General features: G+C 43.8%; 1 protein-coding gene across 1 annotated transcript; it reads left to right on the plus strand.

Annotated features, from left to right (window-relative positions):
* The first annotated feature begins 1240 nt into the window (after nucleotides 1-1240).
* On the plus strand, nucleotides 1241-15064 carry gpd1b (glycerol-3-phosphate dehydrogenase 1b). Its single transcript, XM_067398827.1, has 9 exons — nucleotides 1241-1350; nucleotides 2213-2390; nucleotides 2639-2779; nucleotides 2868-3006; nucleotides 6368-6480; nucleotides 6566-6802; nucleotides 6886-6992; nucleotides 7072-7164; nucleotides 14833-15064. Exons 1-9 carry the CDS (start codon nucleotides 1310-1312, stop codon nucleotides 14879-14881), a joined length of 1098 nt encoding a protein of 365 aa, XP_067254928.1. The 5' UTR covers nucleotides 1241-1309; the 3' UTR covers nucleotides 14882-15064.
* Nucleotides 15065-21072: the final 6008 nt, after the last annotated feature.

Below are 21072 nucleotides of genomic sequence, written 5' to 3' on the forward strand. Positions count from 1 at the left end.
ATTTACTCACCCCCTTGTCATCCAAGATGTTCATGTCTTTCTTTCTTCAGTCGAAAAGAAATTAAGGTTTTTGATGAAGACATTCCAGGATTATTCTCCTTATAGTGGACTTCAATGGCCTCCAAACGGTTAAAGGTCAAAATTACCGTTTACAGAAATCTCATGAGAAATAAGGGTCTTATCTAGAGAAACCATTGCTCATTTTCTAAAAAAATAAATAAAATTATTTTCATATGTTTTAACCATAAATGCCCATCTTGAACTAGCTGCTCTTCTCTGAATTCCAGCAGGCTCAGGGTCTGAACTAAATTGTCATATACAATATGCTAATGCAAGTATATAACAATTAGTTCAAACTTTAACCTGTGGAGGGCAGTAATACACTTAGCAGTGTCTACACTGCTGGAATTCAAATAGAGAAGAGAGCTAGTTCAAGATGAGCATTTATTGTTAAAACTTATATAATTTATATGAGAAATCCTGGAATGTCTTCATCAAAAACCTTAATTTCTTTTCGACTGAAGAAAGAAAGACATGAACATCTTGGATGACATGGGGGTGAGTAAATTATCAGGAAATTTTCATTTGAAAGTGAACTAATCCTTTAATGTAATTTTCACCTTAAATTTTTTTTTTTTTTTTTTTTTTTTTTTTTTTTTTGGTATCCACTTAGCCAAACTTGACCTTTTTAAATACAGAAAAAACTGTTGTGCTATTCAACTAAAGTAATTCATTACTAAATTGATTAAATGTAAATTTGTTGACGTTACACAAATTTAGCTATTGCTATCTGTGAGGCACTGTCTTTTGGCGCCACTATGTCAACTTTCTGAATAGATTTTACCACAAACCTGTTCAGTGTACATTTTAAAGGAAACATTTCTATTTTGTCTATAAAATACAGCAGTTATTAATGATATAATATGCTTACTTACGTCTCGTCGAACTGTTTCTGTGTTTACCACAAGGGTCTCGCGAGTGTCTGTTGTTTGTTTGTCACGTATTTAATCGAATTTCTCAAATTTCGCTGTTTCGGGTATTAAGCAGGTCAAATCTAACGTTATTTACTAAATATACGAATGATAATAGATTAAAAAATAATAATAAATCGTCGGATCATTGGTCAGTAGTCAGTCCTGCCCTGAGTTTGGCTTATGTATGAGAAGAAAATGAGCCAATGCGCGTTAAGGGGAGTGAGGCGCGTTCACGGGCTATTTAAAAGCGCGCGCACAGGATTCTCTCCGGTCCATCAGCGGCTCTCAAACACACCGAAGTCCTTCAGCCAGTCCAGCCGGGACAGACGCGCAGCATGGCGGCCAAGAAAGTCTGCATTATCGGCTCTGGCAACTGGTGCGTAACATTTACACTGCGTTGTTGTTTTACGCTGGTTCGAGTTATACAGTAATAATGCAAACCTGCTGTGGGTGTTTTTGACTAAAGTATAATTGTAAGCAGCCTGTTTTAAGGCAGAATTTATTTCTATTTTAAGAAGTTGATTAAATGCAATATATGTTTCACGGCATCCCTCAGCGAATATCAAGTGTAAACCAGTAATAACCCTGTTTAAATGTCACACATTACATAAATTATGTAATACTTTAGATTTAGTGAATTATATATAAATCATGTTTTTATATATAATGTATTCATTTATTTATTCACATTTAAAGTACAAATGTGCATTGTTTGGCTTGCTGTAGTTGCTGAGGTAATATTTGCTGAGTAATGATTGACCCAGGTGTCCAGTGATCCTCCTTAAACCAAAAGAAAAAAAAGGCTGCAGGTTTTTTTTCTTTCTTTATGACCCATAAACTGCCTGTTGGCGTTGCAGGTACTGAAGTGAAGCTTTAATATGTATGTTCTGGATTATTATTATCCATAATTAGTATCTTAATTGCATGGTTTCATGCTTCTTTTAGAAGGTTTTGTACTATTTCAGACAGGATTTCAGATGTTTGAATGGTATTACCATAATAGTAGTTCCCAAAAACCAATGGTAAATTATGCTATGTTTACCACTTAAGCACCTGTTCCCAGCTGCAACAAACTCCACAGCCAATCTGTAGTTTAGAGAATGTGTGTCACAGTAATTCTTGTTAATTAAGCCCTCAGTAGACATGCAGCTGTCATTACTGATCCAGCAGCAGTATTGAGCACTAGCTCCATTACAGTTCATCTGTAATGTTAAAGCAAAGGTCTTTCGTTTCCTCAGGGGTTCTGCAATTGCCAAGATAGTGGGTGCCAATGCAGCAAAATACAACACGTTTGACAGCACAGTGAACATGTGGGTGTTTGAGGAGATGATCAATGGACGCAAACTTACCGAAATCATCAACAACGAACACGAGAACGTCAAATACCTGCCCGGACACAAGCTGCCGCCCAATGTGGTGAGATTGTAAAGCTTCTCCAGAATCCTTGAACCCTTTTGCCATTATTGCCATTTACATGGTAACATCGACTCTGATTGGTGGATAATTTAGTACTTCTTCCCTGGAAATTTGGCAATTAAACCGTGAAGTTGCATGTTAAGTTATGATACGTAAAGAAGCATATCTTTGCTTAACAAACTTGGAAAAGAGCACAAAAGTCGCCTTTAATGAAGAAAAGTTCAATGAACCCAGTGATTTTTCTTCAGGTGGCGGTTCCAGAGCTGTTGGATGCAGTGAAGGGTGCAGATATCCTCATCTTTGTCATCCCACACCAGTTTGTGTCCCGAGTCTGTGACACCATCAAGGGTCACATCAAGACGGATGCTGTGGGAATGTCCCTCATTAAGGTGAGTTTTCTTATATGCATTTCTTACTCTATGAAGTTTAGTTTGAGTTGTTATATGCACTGCTATATCACTGTGTGTGTTTCATAAGGGTGTGGATGAGGGTCCTGACGGACTGAAACTGATCTCTGATGTCATTAGGGAAAAATTAGGCATCACCATGACCGTGCTGATGGGAGCCAATCTGGCCAATGAGGTCGCTGACGAGAAATTCTGTGAAACTACAATTGGTAAGTACACAAAAAGAGAAACATTGCCTGGATGTCAGCAGTGGCGTGTCACACAGTCACTTTGGCGAGATTCATTTTATATATAATATAGGCTATACATTTTTCAATTGTAGTCATTTTAAAAGGCATCTGAAATAGTGTTGTCAAAAATATACAATTTTCGATACATATCGATAAATAATGCTTCCAATAGACTGCTCATTTTCCGCAGAATAGTTATGCAATACCAGCTGCGCTTTCTCTCTCTCTCATTTCTCTGATGGCGAGATGACACGCAAACCCGCTTCCGCTCACTCACTCATTTCATTTGCTCCAGATATTCATCTGTTGGTGTTACATGTTTGAATTTTGGCATGGGATTGTACGTATTGCGCATAATTTCACTCACATTCAAAGTGCACAGCGTAAAGTTATTTTTCGCTGTTTATATATTGTGCTTAAATAGTTTTAAAAAAACACAAAATAATGACACAAATGCCGGTCTTGGTGAGTATTCATGTGTTTATGTCAGTTATGTTTTAAGTGAAAGTAAACATGCATGTGTAAGTTAACAGTATAATTGATCTGTGTGTCAGGACTTAAAGTGTCAGCAGCTTAATATTCCTGCTGCCCAATTATGTGATTATATTAAAAATATCTATGGCATTTTTTCGCCATTGTATTGATGTCAAAATTGTGGCCAGTGAAAATGCTGAGTGGCTAGAAATTTTGAAAAACAATTAGCCACAGTGGCCGGTGAGCAAAAAAGTTAACGTCAAGCGCTGTTATATTTATATTATATTAATATGTATTATTCTTGTTTTTTGAATATTCAGATGTTATGATTTAATATGTATGGAGCCCCTAAAGGGGCATTAAAGGTGCAATGCGTACAATTTGGGAGGATCTATTGACAGAAATGCAATATAATATACATAACTGTTTTCAGTGGTGTGTAAAGACCGTATATAATAGACCGTTATGTTTTTATTACCTTAGAACGAGCCATTTCTATCTCATACACCGCAGGGCCCTCCTCAATGTCAAGTCGCCATTATGCTCCGGCATGTTTCTACAGCAGCCCTAAATGGACAAACACTCTAAAGAGCGTTTTCCTCACTATGCTGTACTTCTAAAGCGTTTGTGTTTTTAGAGGCAACTTGCATCGTCACTACGCTGAATACGCAGAAAGTAGTAGTAGTAGTAGTAGTAGTAGTAGTAGTAGTAATAGTAGTAGTAGTACTAGTAGTCTGGTTTATTAGAAGCAGAGACCGTTCTGTGTTAGAAGTAAGAAGAAACCTCATTGCTTCACACAGGCTGCTCTCTGCTCTCTCAGACGACGACAGATGGCCACGGTAGCTTCTCCGAAAGGTAGGGGTGCGAGGGGTGTGCGCCGTTAGTTGCAGTTTGCAACCTCACCACTAGATGCCGCTAACATTCACACACCACACCTTTAAAGGGATAGTTCACCCAAAAACGAAAATTTTTGGGCGCATTCAAGATGTAGGTGACTTTGTTTCTTCAGTAGAACACAAATGATGATTTTTAACTGCAACCGCTGCCGTCTGTCAGTCAAATAATGCTAGTGGATGGGAACTTCTACTATAAGAGTAAATAAAACTTGCTTAGACAAGTCCAAATTAACCCCTGCGGCTCGTGACGACACATTGATGTCCTAAGACACAAAATGATCGATTTGTGTGATAAACCGAACAGTATTTATATCATTTTTTACCTCTAATACACCTATGTCCAACCGCGTTCATCACTCGATTTGTTTGGTCTGATCGTGCTCTGACAGTGGCAGTGATGTCTCGCGCATAAACTTCAATGAGAGTGAGACATCACTGCCGCTGTCAGAGCACAACCAGACCAAACGAATCGAGTGATGAATGCGGTTGGACATAGTGGTGTATTAGAGGTAAAAAATGATATAAATACTGTTCGGTTTAACACACAAACCGATCGTTTCGTGTCTTAGGACATCAATGTGTCGTCACGAGCCGCAGGGTTTAATTTGGACATGTCTAAGCAAGTTTTATTTACTCTTATAGTAGAAGTTCCCATTCACTAGCATTATTTGACTGACAGATGGCAACGGTTAGAGTTAAAAATCATCATTTGTGTTCTACTGAAGAAACAAAGTCACCAACATATTGGATGCGCTGGGGGTAAGCAGATAAACATCAAATTTTCATTTTTGGGTGAACTATCCCTTTAAGGAAAAAAGTGTTGCATTTACTCGCAAAATGTTTTGTGTTCTCCCTAGACACTTTGGGCTTGCTTATAAATATCACACAAAGTTTCTCAGGGGAATGCAAAGTCTCTCGGGGGGGGAAACAAAAGTTTGCAACGTTTTGTGAGCGAATGCAAATTTTTTTTTTTGTTTTTTGTTTTTTTTCCCCTCCCAGCTCATATTGTTTTCCTTCACCATGCCCCATATGGATATATAAAATGTTGGATATAAGTTTGACAACACATTTTCATTCAAAAGCGTTTTAAATACAAACATGTATGTATTTTATGCTAGGTAGGTAGTTAGGTATTTAAAATTGATAAATCATTCACATTTTACAGTTTCATCATTACCACAACACCCACAAATGTTGCTGTAATGATTTTAAAATGAACTTCTCCTGAGGACCAGGATTGTGTTTTAATGTTATTATATACATAAGTTTGTGTCCTTTAAACATGAGTTTTAAATGCATTACCATTCAGAAGTTTGGGGTCAATAAGATTTTTTTTTTTTTTTTTTTTTTAAGAAATTGAATTCAGTAAAGACCTATTAAACTGAAAGTGTATTGTGTTGTGGTAATGACAGAGAAGGACAATGTGTCCAAATATGGCACTATACCTATAATTACATAGTTCTGGCAAGAAATTCTCACGATGCAGGCTGATAGGTCTTTAACTAATTTGGTATCAATCGCGTCATCATCTACACAGCACAGCTGATTGGTTGCTGTTGTATCAGCTGCCAAAGAGCTTGCTGCTCAAACATTCAAATATTTGGCATTGATGGCTGTTAGCAGTGCAGCATATTTTCAGGACCCTCCTCCTTCCCCAGCTCCACCTGTGTTGATCTGCTACGGGGGTTGATTCATGTATTTTTACATGTGCAGCAGCAGCATGTCTTACATGCTCACAGCAACGTCTGTGAATGCATTGGCAGTAGCAAGTCTCTGTACTTGATCTGCAGCAGCAGCAGCAGCATAGCAGATCTATTCCGCCAAGACCAAATACATTAACATTGTTATATCCATTACCACGCCAATCTCAATTACCATACCAATATCCCGAGAGTTGTCTTGACAGAACTGTAGTTATGTTATCAGCCACTTAAACTTCTTCAAATAAATGATAATAATCTCATTTTCAGGATGTAAAAGCAAAGCTCACGGTCCTCTGTTAAAGGAACTGATGCAAACACAAAACTTCCGTGTGACGGTGGTGGAGGAGGCTGATGTTGTGGAGATCTGTGGGGCGTTAAAGGTAAAAGTTCATCCATTCCTTCTACTACTGTTCCTGAAACATTCAGCCGTGTTGTGTTTTATTGAATGATTGTGTTTTATTGTAGAACATTGTCGCTGTGGGCGCTGGTTTCTGTGACGGTCTGAACTTTGGTGACAACACCAAGGCCGCCGTGATCCGCCTGGGTTTGATGGAGATGATCGCCTTCGCACGGTTATTCTGCACGGCCAGTCCGGTTTCTCCCGCCACGTTTCTGGAGAGCTGTGGTGTTGCTGACCTCATCACCACCTGCTACGGAGGACGCAACCGCAAGATCGGAGAAGCGTTCGCAAAAACGGGAAAAGTAAGTTTGATCCTCAGCTTTAAATGTTACCTTATTTTCTCTCACTGTTCATGTGAACATTAAATATTTCTGTTCGTTGTCAGTCTATCGAGGAGCTTGAGAAGGAAATGCTGAACGGCCAGAAACTTCAAGGTCCGGCAACTGCAGCAGAAGTTCATCAGATCCTCAAACACAAAAACCTGGTGGAAAAGTAACTATCCTTATCTTTGTTACAGTATAGAAAGCATTTGGTCTCTTTTTGATTGTTAATGTTCTCTGTTTCTCTACAGGTTTCCCCTGTTTAATGCGGTTTATCAGATCTGTTTCCAGGGCCATCCGGTCAAAGAGTTCATCACCTGCCTACAGAATCATCCAGAACACATGTAAATGTCCATTATGGCTTTTTTAGTTGTTTTTTCAATAACACCATAAAAGAGTTTTGTGACTAAATGTTGTAAATTATCAATACATAACATTTTATTTTGGCTAAAAAGCATTGTAAAGGAAGTTTGTCCTGTTTTAAAGTCCTACACTCTTGCAAAGTATTTTTAACATTTCCAGTTCTGTAATTTTGCAGCCAATAATGAGAAAGTGCCTTAAAGCTGAGCCCTCAAAAACTTATTTTCTTCTTTTCTGGAAAACAGAAAGAATTTCATGTAAGAAGTGCCATAAAAACGTACTCGGTTACTAACGTAACCTCGGTTCCCTGAGATACGGAACGAGTACTGCGTATGGGGAAAGGTCTCCCTTTTTCCCCGCTGCTGAAGCCTTTTTCAATAACGCAGTGTAACTGCACCGTCATTGGTTCACTCATAGACAAGTTGTTGAACCAATGGCGGCGCGGCATAGCTGCGCGGCCTATGGCGACAAAGCGCGCGAATATTCCCGCCGAAATGGGCGGGGTATAGGGCTATATAAGCAGGCGTTTCGCCATAGGATTTCAGTGTCAATCGACTGAAGCGACGACCCTGAGCCGCAGCCTCGTGGCACGGCAAGTGACGCAGTACTCGTTCCGTATCTCAGGGAACCGAGGTTACGTTAGTAACCGAGTACGTTCCCCCTTTCGATACTTCACTCGTACTGCGTATGGGGAACGAATTCAACCACGCCGTGCCACGGCTGGGAACGATATAGCTTGCATTTGGCCACCCAGAGGGGGCAAAAAGGACAAGCGGAGGCAAAGCCTAACCGAACCCATGGTTACACTGAAGGAAGATACTTCCTATGGTGGCGTGAAGCGGGACCTGTTGGAAGCCGCTAATCACACCGACAGGACCCGAGCTTGTAAGGTCGGGACATCGAGGTGATAGAACCTGACAAAGGTGGACGGCGAAGACCAGCCGGCCGCCTCACAGATGTCTTGGATGGAAACTCCGTTGGACCAAGCCCACGAGGAAGCCATTCCTCTAGTGGAGTGGGCCCTGACTCCTATGGGGCAATTAGTGCCCAGTGAGGAGTAGCACAGGTTAATAGCATCCACTATCCAACGGGAAATGCGTTGTTTCGAGACCGGAGACCCTTTGGTGCGGCCGCCAAAACAAACAAAGAGCTGATCCGACAGTCTGAAAGACTGTGATCGGTCTATGTAGGTCCTCAATGCCCTGACTGGGCAGAGTAGCTGCAGCTCTGGTTCGTCCGCCGAGGGAGGAAGAGCAGAGAGCGAGATGACCTGAGCTCTAAACGGAGTTGAGAGCACTTTAGGGACGTAGCCATGCCTAGGTTTCAGAACGACCTTAGAGTCACCAGGCCCGAATTCGAGGCATGCAGGGTTCACAGAGAGGGCCTGCAAATCGCCAACACGCTTTACCGATGCTAGTGCTAGTAGCAGAGCGGTTTTTAGTGTTAGGGCCTGAGGTCGGCTGAACCCATTGGTTCAAATGGGGCTCCTTTCAAGGCCCTGAGGACCAACGAGAGGTCCCAGGAGGGAATAGTGAGAGGGCGAGGAGGATTCAAACGCCTAGCACCTCTCAAAAAACGGATCACGAGCCCGTTTCGTCCCACCGATTGGCCAGCAATAGGAGCGTGGAACGCTGCAATGGCTGCTACGTAAACCTTAAGCGTGGAAGGGGAGCGCCCCATTTCCAAGCGTTCTTGGAGGAAAGACAGTATGGAAGATACGTCACTCTCCACAGGGTCTATGTTGCGTGTTGAACACCAATCAACAAAGACTGACCACTTCTGGTCGTAGAGGCGCCTCGTAGATGGGGCTCTAGCCTGAGAAATGGTATTTAGGACGTCCTCGGGGAGGCTAGTCGGCTCCCATCGAGGGACCAGAGGTGCAGAGCCCAGAGCTGCGGCTGTGGGTGCCAGATTGTTCTGTTTGCCTGAGAGAGGAGGTCCCGTCCTCAGGGGAATCGGCCACGGGGCTCTTAGAGAGAGCCTGAATAGCTCTGAGGACCAAACCTGGTTCCTCCAGAGCGGGGCCACCAGAAGGACTCTGTGCTGGTCTTCTCTGATACGCCTGATGACCTGGGGGATCAGTGCGATCGGAGGGAAAGCATAAAGGAGCGTGCTGGGCCATGTGTGGGCCAGAGCATCTACTTCCTTCGAGAAAAATGTTGGGCAATGAGAGTTGTCTTCTGAGGCGAAGAGGTCTACCTCTGCCTTCCCGAAGAACTCCCAGATCGTGAGGACCACTTGGGGGTGGAGCATCCACTCGTCGGAGGGGATGTTGCTCCGTGACAACATGTCCGCACCCAGATTGTTCCTGCCAGGAACATGAGTCGCTCTGAGCGACTGAAGCCTCGGAAGAGCCCATTCCAGCAGTCGTTTCGCCAGAGCGCATAAGCGGCTGGACGAAAGACCGCCTTGGTGGTTCAGGTATGACACCACCGTCATACTGTCTGACCGAACTAGAACATGACGTCCCGTCAAGTAAGCCTGAAAGAACTGAAGGGCTTTCATCACTGCTAGCATCTCTAGACAGTTGATGTGTAGATGGCTTTCCTCGTGGCTCCACGAGCCGAAGGCCGGTCTGCCCTCGCACACAGCGCCCCAGCCCAAGTTGGAGGCGTCTGTTGAGAGCACCGTCCTCCGTGAGACCGCCTGTAAGGGGACTCCGCGTTGGAACCATACTGGATCCATCCAAGGTTTCAGGGCTAGAAGACAGGCCCGATTGACCTTGAGACATAGGCGGCCGTGCCGCCATGCGCTGGGAGGAACCCGGAACTTCAACCAGTACTGAAGAGGCCGCATCCGAAGAAGGCCTAGCTGCAGCACCGGGGAGGCGGAAGCCATCAGCCCTAGCAGCCTCTGGAAAAACTTCAGAGGGAGATAGGCTTTGTTCGTGACAGATGCCGTGAGCTGCTGAATTGCCAGGGCGCGCTCTGGCGAGACTACTGCCGTCATACGGACCGAGTCGAAAACTGCTCCCAGAAACGACAGTCGGAGAGTGGGGCATAGCGAGCTCTTGGCTAAGTTGACCCTGAGACCCAGGCATTGTAGATGGCTGAGGAGCACGGATCTGTGGCGTTCCAGCTCGTCTCGCGAACGGGCTAAGATGAGCCAGTCGTCGAGGTAATTCAGAACCCGGATTCCCATCTGTCTCAGAGGGGAAAGCGCCGCGTCCATGCACTTGGTGAAAGTGCGGGGAGCCAGAGACAGCCCGAAGGGCAGGACCGTATATTGGTATGCCACCCCTTCGTATGCGAATCTCAAGAATCGTCTGTGACGGGGGGCTATCTGGATGTGAAAATACGCATCCTTCAGGTCCAGCGAGCAGAACCAGTCCTCGGGGCAAATGTGCGCGAGGATCTGCTTCAGCGTCAGCATTTTGAACTTCCGTCTCATGAGGGAGTGATTCAAAAGCCTGAGGTCTAGGATGGGTCTGAGACCGCCATCCTTTTTGGGGACCAGAAAGTAGCGGCTGTAAAAGCCTGTCTCGCTCTCTGACGGAGGAACCATTTCCACAGCTCCTTTTTCCAGCAACGACATGACTTCGGCCCGGAGGACATGAGCGTCGTCCGGATTGACCGATGTTTGAAGCACCCCGGCGAAGCGGGGGGGCCGTCGTGCAAACTGGAGCGAGTAGCCCTGGTTTACGATCCCCATGACCCATTCTGACACATCGGGGATGGCCTGCCAGGCCCTCGGCCCGAGTGGCTAGGGGTTGAATAATGTTGGGTGACAGACCGCCGTTGAGAGGGTCGTACACCGCGAGGGGTGGAAGAGGAAATTTGCTCTTTTTGTGATGAGGTAAAAATTTGTCCGCCGTGAAAACGGCGTTTGGAGTGGGCGCAACAGGTGTGGGCCCAGCTGTCACTTGGAGTATGTTTCCCACGCCCGGAAATAAACGAGGCGGAGGGGAAATTACCCGTGGGAGCTTTTGGGGTGGTCCGGTCGTAACGGGACGGTCCCCCATCCTCTTCCTGTCCGACGAATCAGGACGACTTCGGAGGCACCGGGTCCAGCACAATCCTGGGCCGGGGTCCCTGGCGCCTCGGGAAGGGAGGGCGCTTCGCAGGGCGCGAGCGCTGGCGATGCTCCTGGGGCGGCGCTGCCTGTGTTGCAGGTGGGGCTGGTTTGTTCTGCTGAGCCGGCGCAGTCCTGGGGCGGCTAGACGCAGAAGCGGAGCTGGAGCGCTTAGGCAAGAAATGCCTCATAGCCTGAGACGATTTCTGCGCGGCAGTAAAGCGCTCAGTGAAGCCATCCACTGCAGGCCCGAAGAGACCAGAAGGCGAGACCGGGGCGTCTAAGAAGGCCGTCTTGTCTAGGTCTTTGATCTCCGTTAGGTTGAGCCACAGGTGGCGCTCCAACACGACCAGGCTGGCCATGGAACGACCGATGGCCTGGGCCGTAGCCTTCGTAGCTCGCAGGGCAAGATCCGTGGCGCTGCGGAGATCTTTGAAGGCTGGCGCGTCGATTCCAGACTCATCCAGAGAGCGGAGGAGTTTGGCCTGGAATGCTTGAAATATGGCCATGGTGTGGAGCGCAGAGGCAGCTTGGCCCGCCGAGGTGTAAGCCCGTCCAGCCAGAGTAGAGGTGGTCCGACAGGGCTTGGAAGGAAGGGCCCTCTTCGTCTTCCAACCCACAGCCGCGGGAGGACAGAGGTGAGCAGCCACCGCTTCATCTAGGGGTGGCAAGCGCTCGTATCCCTTCTCCTCGGCGCCGTCGACGGCGGTGAGGGCGGAGCGGTGCGTAGTGTGGAGGCGGGCAGAGTAAGGAGCGCGCCACGACTTCGTCAGCTCTTCGTGGACCTCAGGAAAGAAGGGCGCTGAACGCTGGCGAGGTGCTTGGCGGCGGCCTGGCAGAAACCATTCGTCCAGGCGGCTGCGAGACGGCTCCTCTGGGAGGGGCCCACTCGAGGTCCAGCTCTTCAACGGCTCTAGACAGGATGCGGAAGAGCTCGGCATCCATGCCCTGGCCATGCTCGATGGGTTCCAAGGGAGGCGGTGGAGCGGGGTCTTCCGGCTCGCCAGCCCATCCTTCCGCTTCGGAAGCCGCAAGAGACATGGAGTCGTCTTGTTCGTCGTCTGTTCCCCCGAATGAGACGAGGTCACTCGCTTCTGCGGAGGGACGCTGCTCAGGGCGAGAGAACAGAACTGGAGAGAGTTCCCTGGGAGGAGAGGGCGAGGCACGCGGGGGCTGGGCCGGCGTGAGCTCGCTCAACTCCTGGCGCTGAGTCGCTCTACCCCGCTGTCTTTTCCTCGCCGGACCGCGGGAGGAAGGAGACGGGAGGGCGCGAGCGGCGAGATCGCCCTCAGTGAAGAAGGCGACCCGCGAGCGCAGGGAAGCGAGACTCATACACTCGCAGTGCGGGCATGAGTCTCCAGCGAGCGCGCCGTCTGCGTGGGGCTTGCCCAGGCAAGCGACACACTCGCTGTGTCCATCGTCGTCGTGCAGGGGGGCCCTGCAAGTACCACATGAGTGGCGGGGCATCGTGAGACGCCGCTGCCGTGAAAACGGCAATTGGGTGGCTCTTTTAGAGCGGCGAGGGCCGCGGAAGCTCTTAAAGCGGTGAAAACCGCTGGAAATCGCTCTGTTAGGAGCGGCGTTTAAGCCGCGGATGAAGCTCTCAGGCGGCGCGCCGGATGGCGGCAGGGGACGCACAGGAAGCGGCCGGAAGCGGGAAGCGGGAGGCGGCGGCTCGGCGACGGCGCTAGAAGCTGCAGTCCGCGAGGGCGCCGGCGCTTTCTTCCACCGGCGAGTCCAGGCGAGTCCGCTGCGGGAGCCTCTTCAGACGGCGGCGAGAGCAGAAGGCGGCGAGCTTCTTCGGCTTCAGGCGGAGATCAGCGAAGAGAAGTAGATGTCGTCGCTGAAGGAGAAAACACTGAAATCCTATGGCGAAACGCCTGCTTATATAGCCCTATACCCCGCCCATTTCGGCGGGAATATTCGCGCGCTTTGTCGCCATAGGCCGCGCAGCTATGCCGCGCCGCCATTGGTTCAACAACTTGTCTATGAGTGAACCAATGACGGTGCAGTTACACTGCGTTATTGAAAAAGGCTTCAGCAGCGGGGAAAAAGGGAGACCTTTCCCCATACGCAGTACGAGTGAAGTATCGAAAGGGAACATATTTCATTCACACTTTGTGTCTTGCATCTGTAAGCAAATTAGAAATCATTTGTGAGTTTGCTATCAGAAATGACTGAAGATGAAGCTAACCTCGAATCCTTCTGCCCGGTGTGTCTCTGTACATAGATATCTCTCTCTAACACACACACATGGAATGTGACCTTTACTTTCTAAACTCTCTCTGATGCATTACATGTTCACCTTTAACATTTTAGAGGTTCAACCTTTGACCTTTTCTTGAGAGCAAGCCACTCCTCACAGAAACACAGAATGAAGTATTTAAATGTCTAATGTTTGCAAACTGGACTAAACTGCACTGTACAACAGATATTATATTTACTGTACAACAGATATTAAAGAAAATCATGTATTGTGTGATTGAACTGTTTTGACTTGTTGTTAGAACCATTTTTTAAAAGGTCTTTTCATATTCCAGTTGTGAAAGGTCTGTTGTGTGTCTTAGTTTTGAGAATGTGTCTTATTTTGTTTATTATTATAGGTCTGTAAGAACAGCAGAATCTATGTATAGCGCACCCAATCGGTAAAAGCAGCGCTATTTTTGGAGAGGTGATTTTCTGCTTTGGACACTAGAGAGCGATGATGTGCTTGTGCTAGATTCAATTCTCTTAAGTGGCACTTTACACCATAGATATACATAATAAAGGCTAGATGTCTCGTCCGCGCTGCTGACCAATGGAGGTCGACGTCCGCATCTGGCGGCCATCTTGTCACAGTCAGCTGGCTCACTCGTAACATTGTGTTTTAATGGTGCATGTACTTTTTAAATAACCATAACTTGCTCAATTTTCTACCGATTTTCAAACTGTTTGGTTTATAAACGTCAGAGATGTACTTATGACACAGCATACTTATGAATAATTATAACCATGGACTTCCATATGAAAATAACCAGAGGTGTAAAAAGTACTCAAAAATGTTACTCAAGTGAAAGTACCTACTGAGTGAAAATTTTACTCAATTAAAAATAAAAGTATCTGGCCAGAATCATACTTGAGTAAAAGTAAAAAAGTACCACATTAAAATTGTACTTGAGTATTAAAAAAGTAACAGCAAGAATGAAAACTACAGATTCTCGTTTAAGCTTTTAATCTCTAAAAACATGAAGTGAATGAACCACATACAAGGTTTTATCCTGCTGTAGAACTGTTTGTGTTTAATTGTATTTAATTATCAAACTATAAGACTAGTATGCAACATGCTACTCAAAGATTTAACTTAAGCAGAAGCTGATTTTCAAAATTGTGAGTGTCAGGCCTAGCTCTTTTGGGGCTAAAAAGCAATCCTGCAGTGCCTGAAACACTGGTGTCTGAAACACAGGCCAGATATCCATCCAACTTTTTGCTGGCTTCATGTGTTGTTGGTTTCAAAGAAGGGAAAAAATCTTCATTGTCAGATGAACTGTTGGCCACGGGTGCTCTTGATCCTGTGGCTGATTTTGGACTGTGTTCGCAGCTGAGTCACGTTCTTCCTCCATTTTATTCCAATAATTGACTGTTATAATTTCTCTAATTTCCAGGTCAACAAAAAGCGTTGAACCCAAGAGGCGACACTCTGATACTTTTTAGGCAACAGCCACTAGATGGGGTGAAAATACTAACTGCACCATAGATTCCTTCACATGCACCCAAAATCTGTGAATTTCACTGGCAAATCAGAAGCACAAAAGAATTTTCTTTTCAAATGAAATCATCAGTAAATTTTATGGCACCTACAGTAAATGCTGTATTGTTTTATATATGTTTTACAAACCCGATTCCAAAAAAGTTGGGACACTGTACAAATTGTGAATAAAAAAAGGAATGCAATAATTTACAAATCTCATAAACTTATATTTTATTCACAATAGAATATAGATAACATATCAAATGTTGAAAGTGAGACATTTTGAAATGTCATGCCAAATATTGGCTCATTTTGGATTTCATGAGAGCTACACATTCCAAAAAACATGGGACAGTTAGCAATAAGAGGCTGGAAAAGTTAAATGTACATATAAGGAACAGCTGGAGGACCAATTTGCAACTTTTTATGTCAATTGGCAACATGATTGGATATAAAAAGAGCCTCTCAGAGTGGCAGTGTCTCTCAGAAGTCAAGATGGGCAGAGGATCACCAATTCCCCCAATGCTGCGGCGAAAAATAGTGGAGCAATATCAGAAAGGAGTTTCTCAGAGAAAAATTGCAAAGAGTTTGAAGTTATCATCATCTACAGTGCATAATATCATCCAAAGATTCAGAGAATCTGGAACAATCTCTGTGCGTAAGGGTCAAGGCCGGAAAACCATACTGGATGCCCGTGATCTTCGGGCCCTTATGCTACTGTAATGGAAATCGCTACATGGGCTCAGGAATACTACCAGAAAACATTGTCGTGAACACAATCCACCGTGCCATTCGCCGGTGCCGGCTAAAACTATATAGGTCCAAAATGAAGCCATATAAATGATCTTGATCTATAACGCGAGATGTGCGCCGCCACGTTTGTTTTGCGCAGCTGTTCAGAGTCCTGTCAGTCGGATTTTTTACAGCAGCACGTGAATTCATAATTTCCTCTCAAAATCCATGTCAGTTCGTGATCTGTGAAAGAAATAGTAACCAGTTACTTACACTATAGCCGCTTTTCCACTGGCAGGCCGATTGGTTCTTAGAATGGTAAGGAACAGTTCCAGTTGTGTTTCCACTAGAGCAGGGATGGACAACTCCGGTCCTGGAGGGCCAGTGTCCTGCAGAGTTTATCTCCATCCCTGATAAAAACTCACTTGCCTATAACTTTCTACTAATCCTAAAGACCTTGATTAGCTGGTTCAGGTGTGTTTGATTAGGGTTGGAGCTAAACTCTGCTGGACACTGGCCCTCCAGGACCGGAGTTGTCCATCCCTGCACTAGAGCCTGTACGGCACTGCACGATTACAAACTGTTCTCAATGCAGACAGAAGACCTAACTATGGTGAGCAACTGATAACATAAGGTATGCTCCTTTATTTTGTCTTCTGGAAAGTGTTTTATGAAGCTTTTGTAGGACAGAACTAAAAAAAAAAAAAGGTAGATCTTTAAATAAAATAAGAACTTCCAGTATTATTCTAGTCAGAATTTCCAGTCATCCTGTTCATAGGTTTACAACCCACTGGCTCTCTAGTGACAACAACACACACTATGAAGAATCAAGCAAATACACTTTTGAACTGGATCTTTTGTGTAAATTCAGTTATTATTATGTCTTGTGGATTTTATTTTTTATATAGCCAAAATAACTGAGCACAACTTTATAGAAATGAACCAAAAATATAGGGGGGAAAAACACAAAAAAGGAAATCATGCAACCAGGTCTTCTAATGTTTTAAATTTCTTCAATGAAACAAGTTGTCTTCTTCCACTTTTAAATTTTAACATTCTTAAAGATTTAGAGTAAATCCAAAATTCCTTCTGCAAAACAGAAAACAATGGCTTTGTTTTAAGGAACTTACAGTAAATTAATATAACATGAATATAACATTTTCCCAAAATGAAAATATTATTCAGTAGAAATTGAATGTGTTCATCTTCCATTCTTATACCAAAAGTTATGTAATATTTAGAAAATGAAGTAATTAAATTAAATGTCTACATGTTAGACCAATAGTCTCTAAACAGTCTAATTAAACAGTTGCACTAATAAACAGTCAAAAAACAAATGTACTGTTGTTTCAATTTCAGAATCACAGAAAGTACTTTTGTGATTAATATTAAATTCGAAGCTGTTATTAATCGGAAAAAATCGGAAACTGTTTAGTAGTTAAAAGGGGGTAGGGGGGATCATAAACCTATGAAACAAAAATCAGATTATGCTGCCCCACCAAGTTTTCGAAATGCCCCACCAGTCACGGGATCCCAGAACCAGGCCTGCCCTCCTCTTTGTGCCGCCCTGTTTCAAGATCTCTCGATAAGATGCATCAACTTCATCTGAAATGAGAGCAGAAAACAAACTCCAAGAACAATCAAAGTGCAAGTAAATACCACTGCCCAACAGGGAGGAAGGAGGAGAGAGTTTGAGGGGCAAATGGGGACAACATGAGGCTCTGTAGCTCCATCTGGCCACATGGAGATACTTTTATCTCTTTTCTGACTCTTGACTCTCCAAAGTATTGGAAAAGGAGTTTTATTGACTGAAACTATATTGACATTCTGTTTGAATGTCCTGATCATTGTATGATCAAGGAATAGTTACATTGTCATTATTTATTCACCCTTATGTTGTTCCAAACTCAAAAGAATCTTTCATAGAAGGACATTAAATTGAAGAATATTAACTCTTTTACTTCTTAAAATGGCAAGTGATATTGACCACAAGTGATCCATACCCCTACAACCTGTATGAAGGAAAACAAATATGGCATATGGGTTTAGAATGACACAAGGGTGAGTAAATAGTGAAAAAGAGTGAATTATTATTATTTTTATTTTTTTTTCATTTTTGGGTGGACTATTCCTTTAAGTTGCTCTTTTGAATAAAATGCAGATCTAAAAAGAGCAAAAACAGTAAGGAAATGACAATGTGTGATCAGTTGCTGCTTACATACGTGGGAGATGGGCTTGTTCTTTTACATTGTTTGTGTTGTCATTTGTCTTTGATTTATTTTACAAAACAACCTGCCACCCTCAAATAGTTGCTATGGGAACTGCACGTTTATTCAATAGGTTGTCTCTTAAAGACCCCAGAACAAAATGTGTTTCAGTTGCATTCAGTCATCAGGTTCAGGCTGCGTTCAGTTCAGCCCTCGCTTCTGCTTGCCATTCATGTGCTGTGAGAGCAGGCAAAAGTAGTTGGTGGCCTAATATGGGTTGCAACGTATCTTCCATAACAAGCATTCCCAGAGGAAACTTCTATTTCTCAGAAGTTGCTCTTCCAAAGCTCAGTGGACTTATCGGAGAGCTCAGTTGTGTTAGGCATAAGACATTTCTTCAGCAATTTCTAAGGAGAAATGACAAGAGACATCAATTAAACAATTGACAGATAAAGATCAATGAAACTTAAAGGATTAGTTCACTTTCAAATTAAAATTTCCTGATAATTTACTCACCCCCATATCATCCAAGATGTTCATGTCCTTCTTTCTTCAGTTGAAAGTTGTAAGGTTTTTGATGAAAACATTCCAGGATTTTTCTCCATATAGTGGACTTCAATGGACTCCAGATGGTTGAAGGTCAAAATCACAGTTTCATTGCAGCTTCAAAGCATTCGACATGATCCCAGACGAGAAATGAGGGTCTTATCCAGAGAAACCATCTCATTTTCTAAAAAAAAAATGAATACATTTTACCTCATCTTGGACTAGCTCTCTTCTTCTTCTCCTCTATTTGAATTCCAGCAGTGTAGGCGCTGATAAGTGTATTACTGCCCTCCTCAGGTCAAAGTTTGAACTAAATTGTTAGACACAGTGGGTACGGAAAGTATTCAGACCCCCTTAAATTTTTCACTCTTTGTTATATTGCAGCCATTTGCTAAAGTCATTTAAGTTCATTTTTTGTCCTCATTAATGTACACACAGCACCCCATATTGATAGAAAAACACAGGATGGTTGACATTTTTGCAGATTTATTAAAAAAGAAAAACTGAAATATCACGTTGTCATAAGTATTCAGACCCTTTGCTGTGACACTCATATATTTAACTCAGGTGCTGTCCATTTCTTCTGATCATCCTTGAGATGGTTCTACACCTTCATTTGAGTCCAGCTGTGTTTGATTATACTGATTGGACTTGATTAGGAAAGCCACACACCTGTCTATATAAGACCTTACAGCTCACAGTGCATGTCAGAGCAAATGAGAATCATGAGGTCAAATGAACTGCCTGAAGAGCTCAGAGACAGAATTGTGGCAAGGCACAGATCTGGCCAAGGTTACAAAAAAATTTCTGCTGCACTTAAGGTTCCTAAGAGCACAGTGGCCTCCATAAACCTTAAAACCCTTCCTAGAGCTGGCCGTCCGGCCAAACTGAGCTATCGGGGGAGAAGAGCCTTGGTGAGAGAAATAAAGAAGAACCCAAAGATCACTGTGGCTGAGCTCCAGAGATGCAGTCGGGAGATGAGAGAAAGTTGTAGAAAGTCAACCATCACTGCAGCCCTCCACCAGTCGGGGCTTTATGGCAGAGTGGCCCGACAGAAGCCTCTACTCAGTGCAAGACACATGAAAGCCCGCCTGAAGGACTCCAAGATGGTGAGAAATAAGATTCTCTGGTCTGATGATACCAAGACAGAACATTTTGGCCTTAATTCTAAGCAGTATGTGTGGAGAAAACCAGGCACTGCTCATCACCTGTCCAATACAGTCCCAACAGTGAAGCGTGGTGGTGGCAGCATCATGCTGTGGGGGTGTTTTTCAGCTGCAGGGACAGGACGACTGGTTGCAATCGAGGGAAAGATGAATGCGGCCAAGTACAGGGATATCCTGGACGAAAACCTTCTCCAGAGTGCTCAGGACCTCAGACTGGGCCGAAGGTTTACCTTCCAACAAGACAATGACCCTAAGCACACAGCTAAAATAACAAAGGAGTGGCTTCACAACAACTCAGTGACTGTTCTTGAATGGCAGCCAGAGCCCCGACTTAAACCCAATTGAGCATCTCTGGAGAGACCTAAAAAAAGTTGTCCACCAACGTTTACCATCCAACCTGTCAGAACTGGAGAGGATCTGCAAGGAGGAATGGCAGAGGATCCTCAAATCCAGGTGTGAAAAACTTGTTACGTCTTTCCCAAAAAGACTTATGGCTGTATTAGATCAAAAGGGTGCTTCTGCTAAATACTGAGCAAAGGGTCTGAATACTTAGGACCATGTGATATTTCAGTTTTTCTTTTTTAATAAATCTGCAAAAATGTCAGCAATTCTGTGTTTTTCTGTCAATATAGGGTGCTGTGTGTACATTAATGAGGAAAAAAATGAACTTAAATGATTTTAGCAAATGGCTGCAATATAACAAAGAGTGAAAAAATTAAGGGGGTCTGAATACTTTCTGTACCCACTGTATATAACAATTTAGTTCAAACTTTGACCTGTGGAGGGCGGTAATACACTTAGCAGTGTCTACACTGCTGGAATCCAAATAGAGAAGAAAAGAGCTACACTGTAAAATCTAATAAGTAAACCTTACTTAAAAAAGGAAAGCAAACCGATTGCCTTGAAAAAAAAACAAGTAAGGTGAAATAGGAATAGTATGTAGAACTAACAAGTGCCTGTCTAGTATTGTACACTTACAAGAGAGTTCCAGTAACTTAAAACAAATTTGTATCGTATACTTAATCATTTACTTTAGATGTACTTGTCTTAGTATAGGCTACTCAGAATTACTATTTTAACAACTCAATCATTTCAAGTAAAATACACTTTGTGAGTATTCCTAACTCATTAATGCAAGTTGTGCTAAGGTGATGTTTTCTGCATACACTCTCAGAAAATAAAGTACATAATTATACCTTTAGGGGTACAAATTTGTACCCTTGTGATTTGTACCTTAAGACACCAGTTTTGTACCTTTGGTGACAATTTTGTACCTTTATTTAACAGTACAAAAATTGACCCTTCAAAAAGGGTACAAAATTGGCTTTGACAGCGTACAATCATTGACTATAATGAGATATATATATATATTTTACATACACACACACACACACACACACACACTGAATTTATTCAATCCTTTTCATTTTCACATTTTACAACATTTCATTTTAAACACATTTTTAAACATTCCATATATGAGTCCATCTTGTCGGGTGTTAA

The sequence above is a fragment of the Chanodichthys erythropterus genome, chromosome 10 (genome assembly GCF_024489055.1).
Source record: "Chanodichthys erythropterus isolate Z2021 chromosome 10, ASM2448905v1, whole genome shotgun sequence".
In the NCBI taxonomy this organism is placed as follows: Eukaryota; Metazoa; Chordata; class Actinopteri; order Cypriniformes; family Xenocyprididae; genus Chanodichthys; species Chanodichthys erythropterus.

Excerpts from the sequence above, each read along its gene's own strand:
- gpd1b (XM_067398827.1), top strand. The coding sequence starts at position 1,310 with ATGGCGGCCAAGAAAGTCTGCATTATCGGCTCTGGCAACTG. Across the intron at positions 6,481-6,565 it reads AGATCTGTGGGGCGTTAAAG|AACATTGTCGCTGTGGGCGC; the intron begins GTAAAAGTTCAT and ends GTTTTATTGTAG. Across the intron at positions 7,165-14,832 it reads CAGAATCATCCAGAACACAT|GTCAACAAAAAGCGTTGAAC; the intron begins GTAAATGTCCAT and ends TCTAATTTCCAG.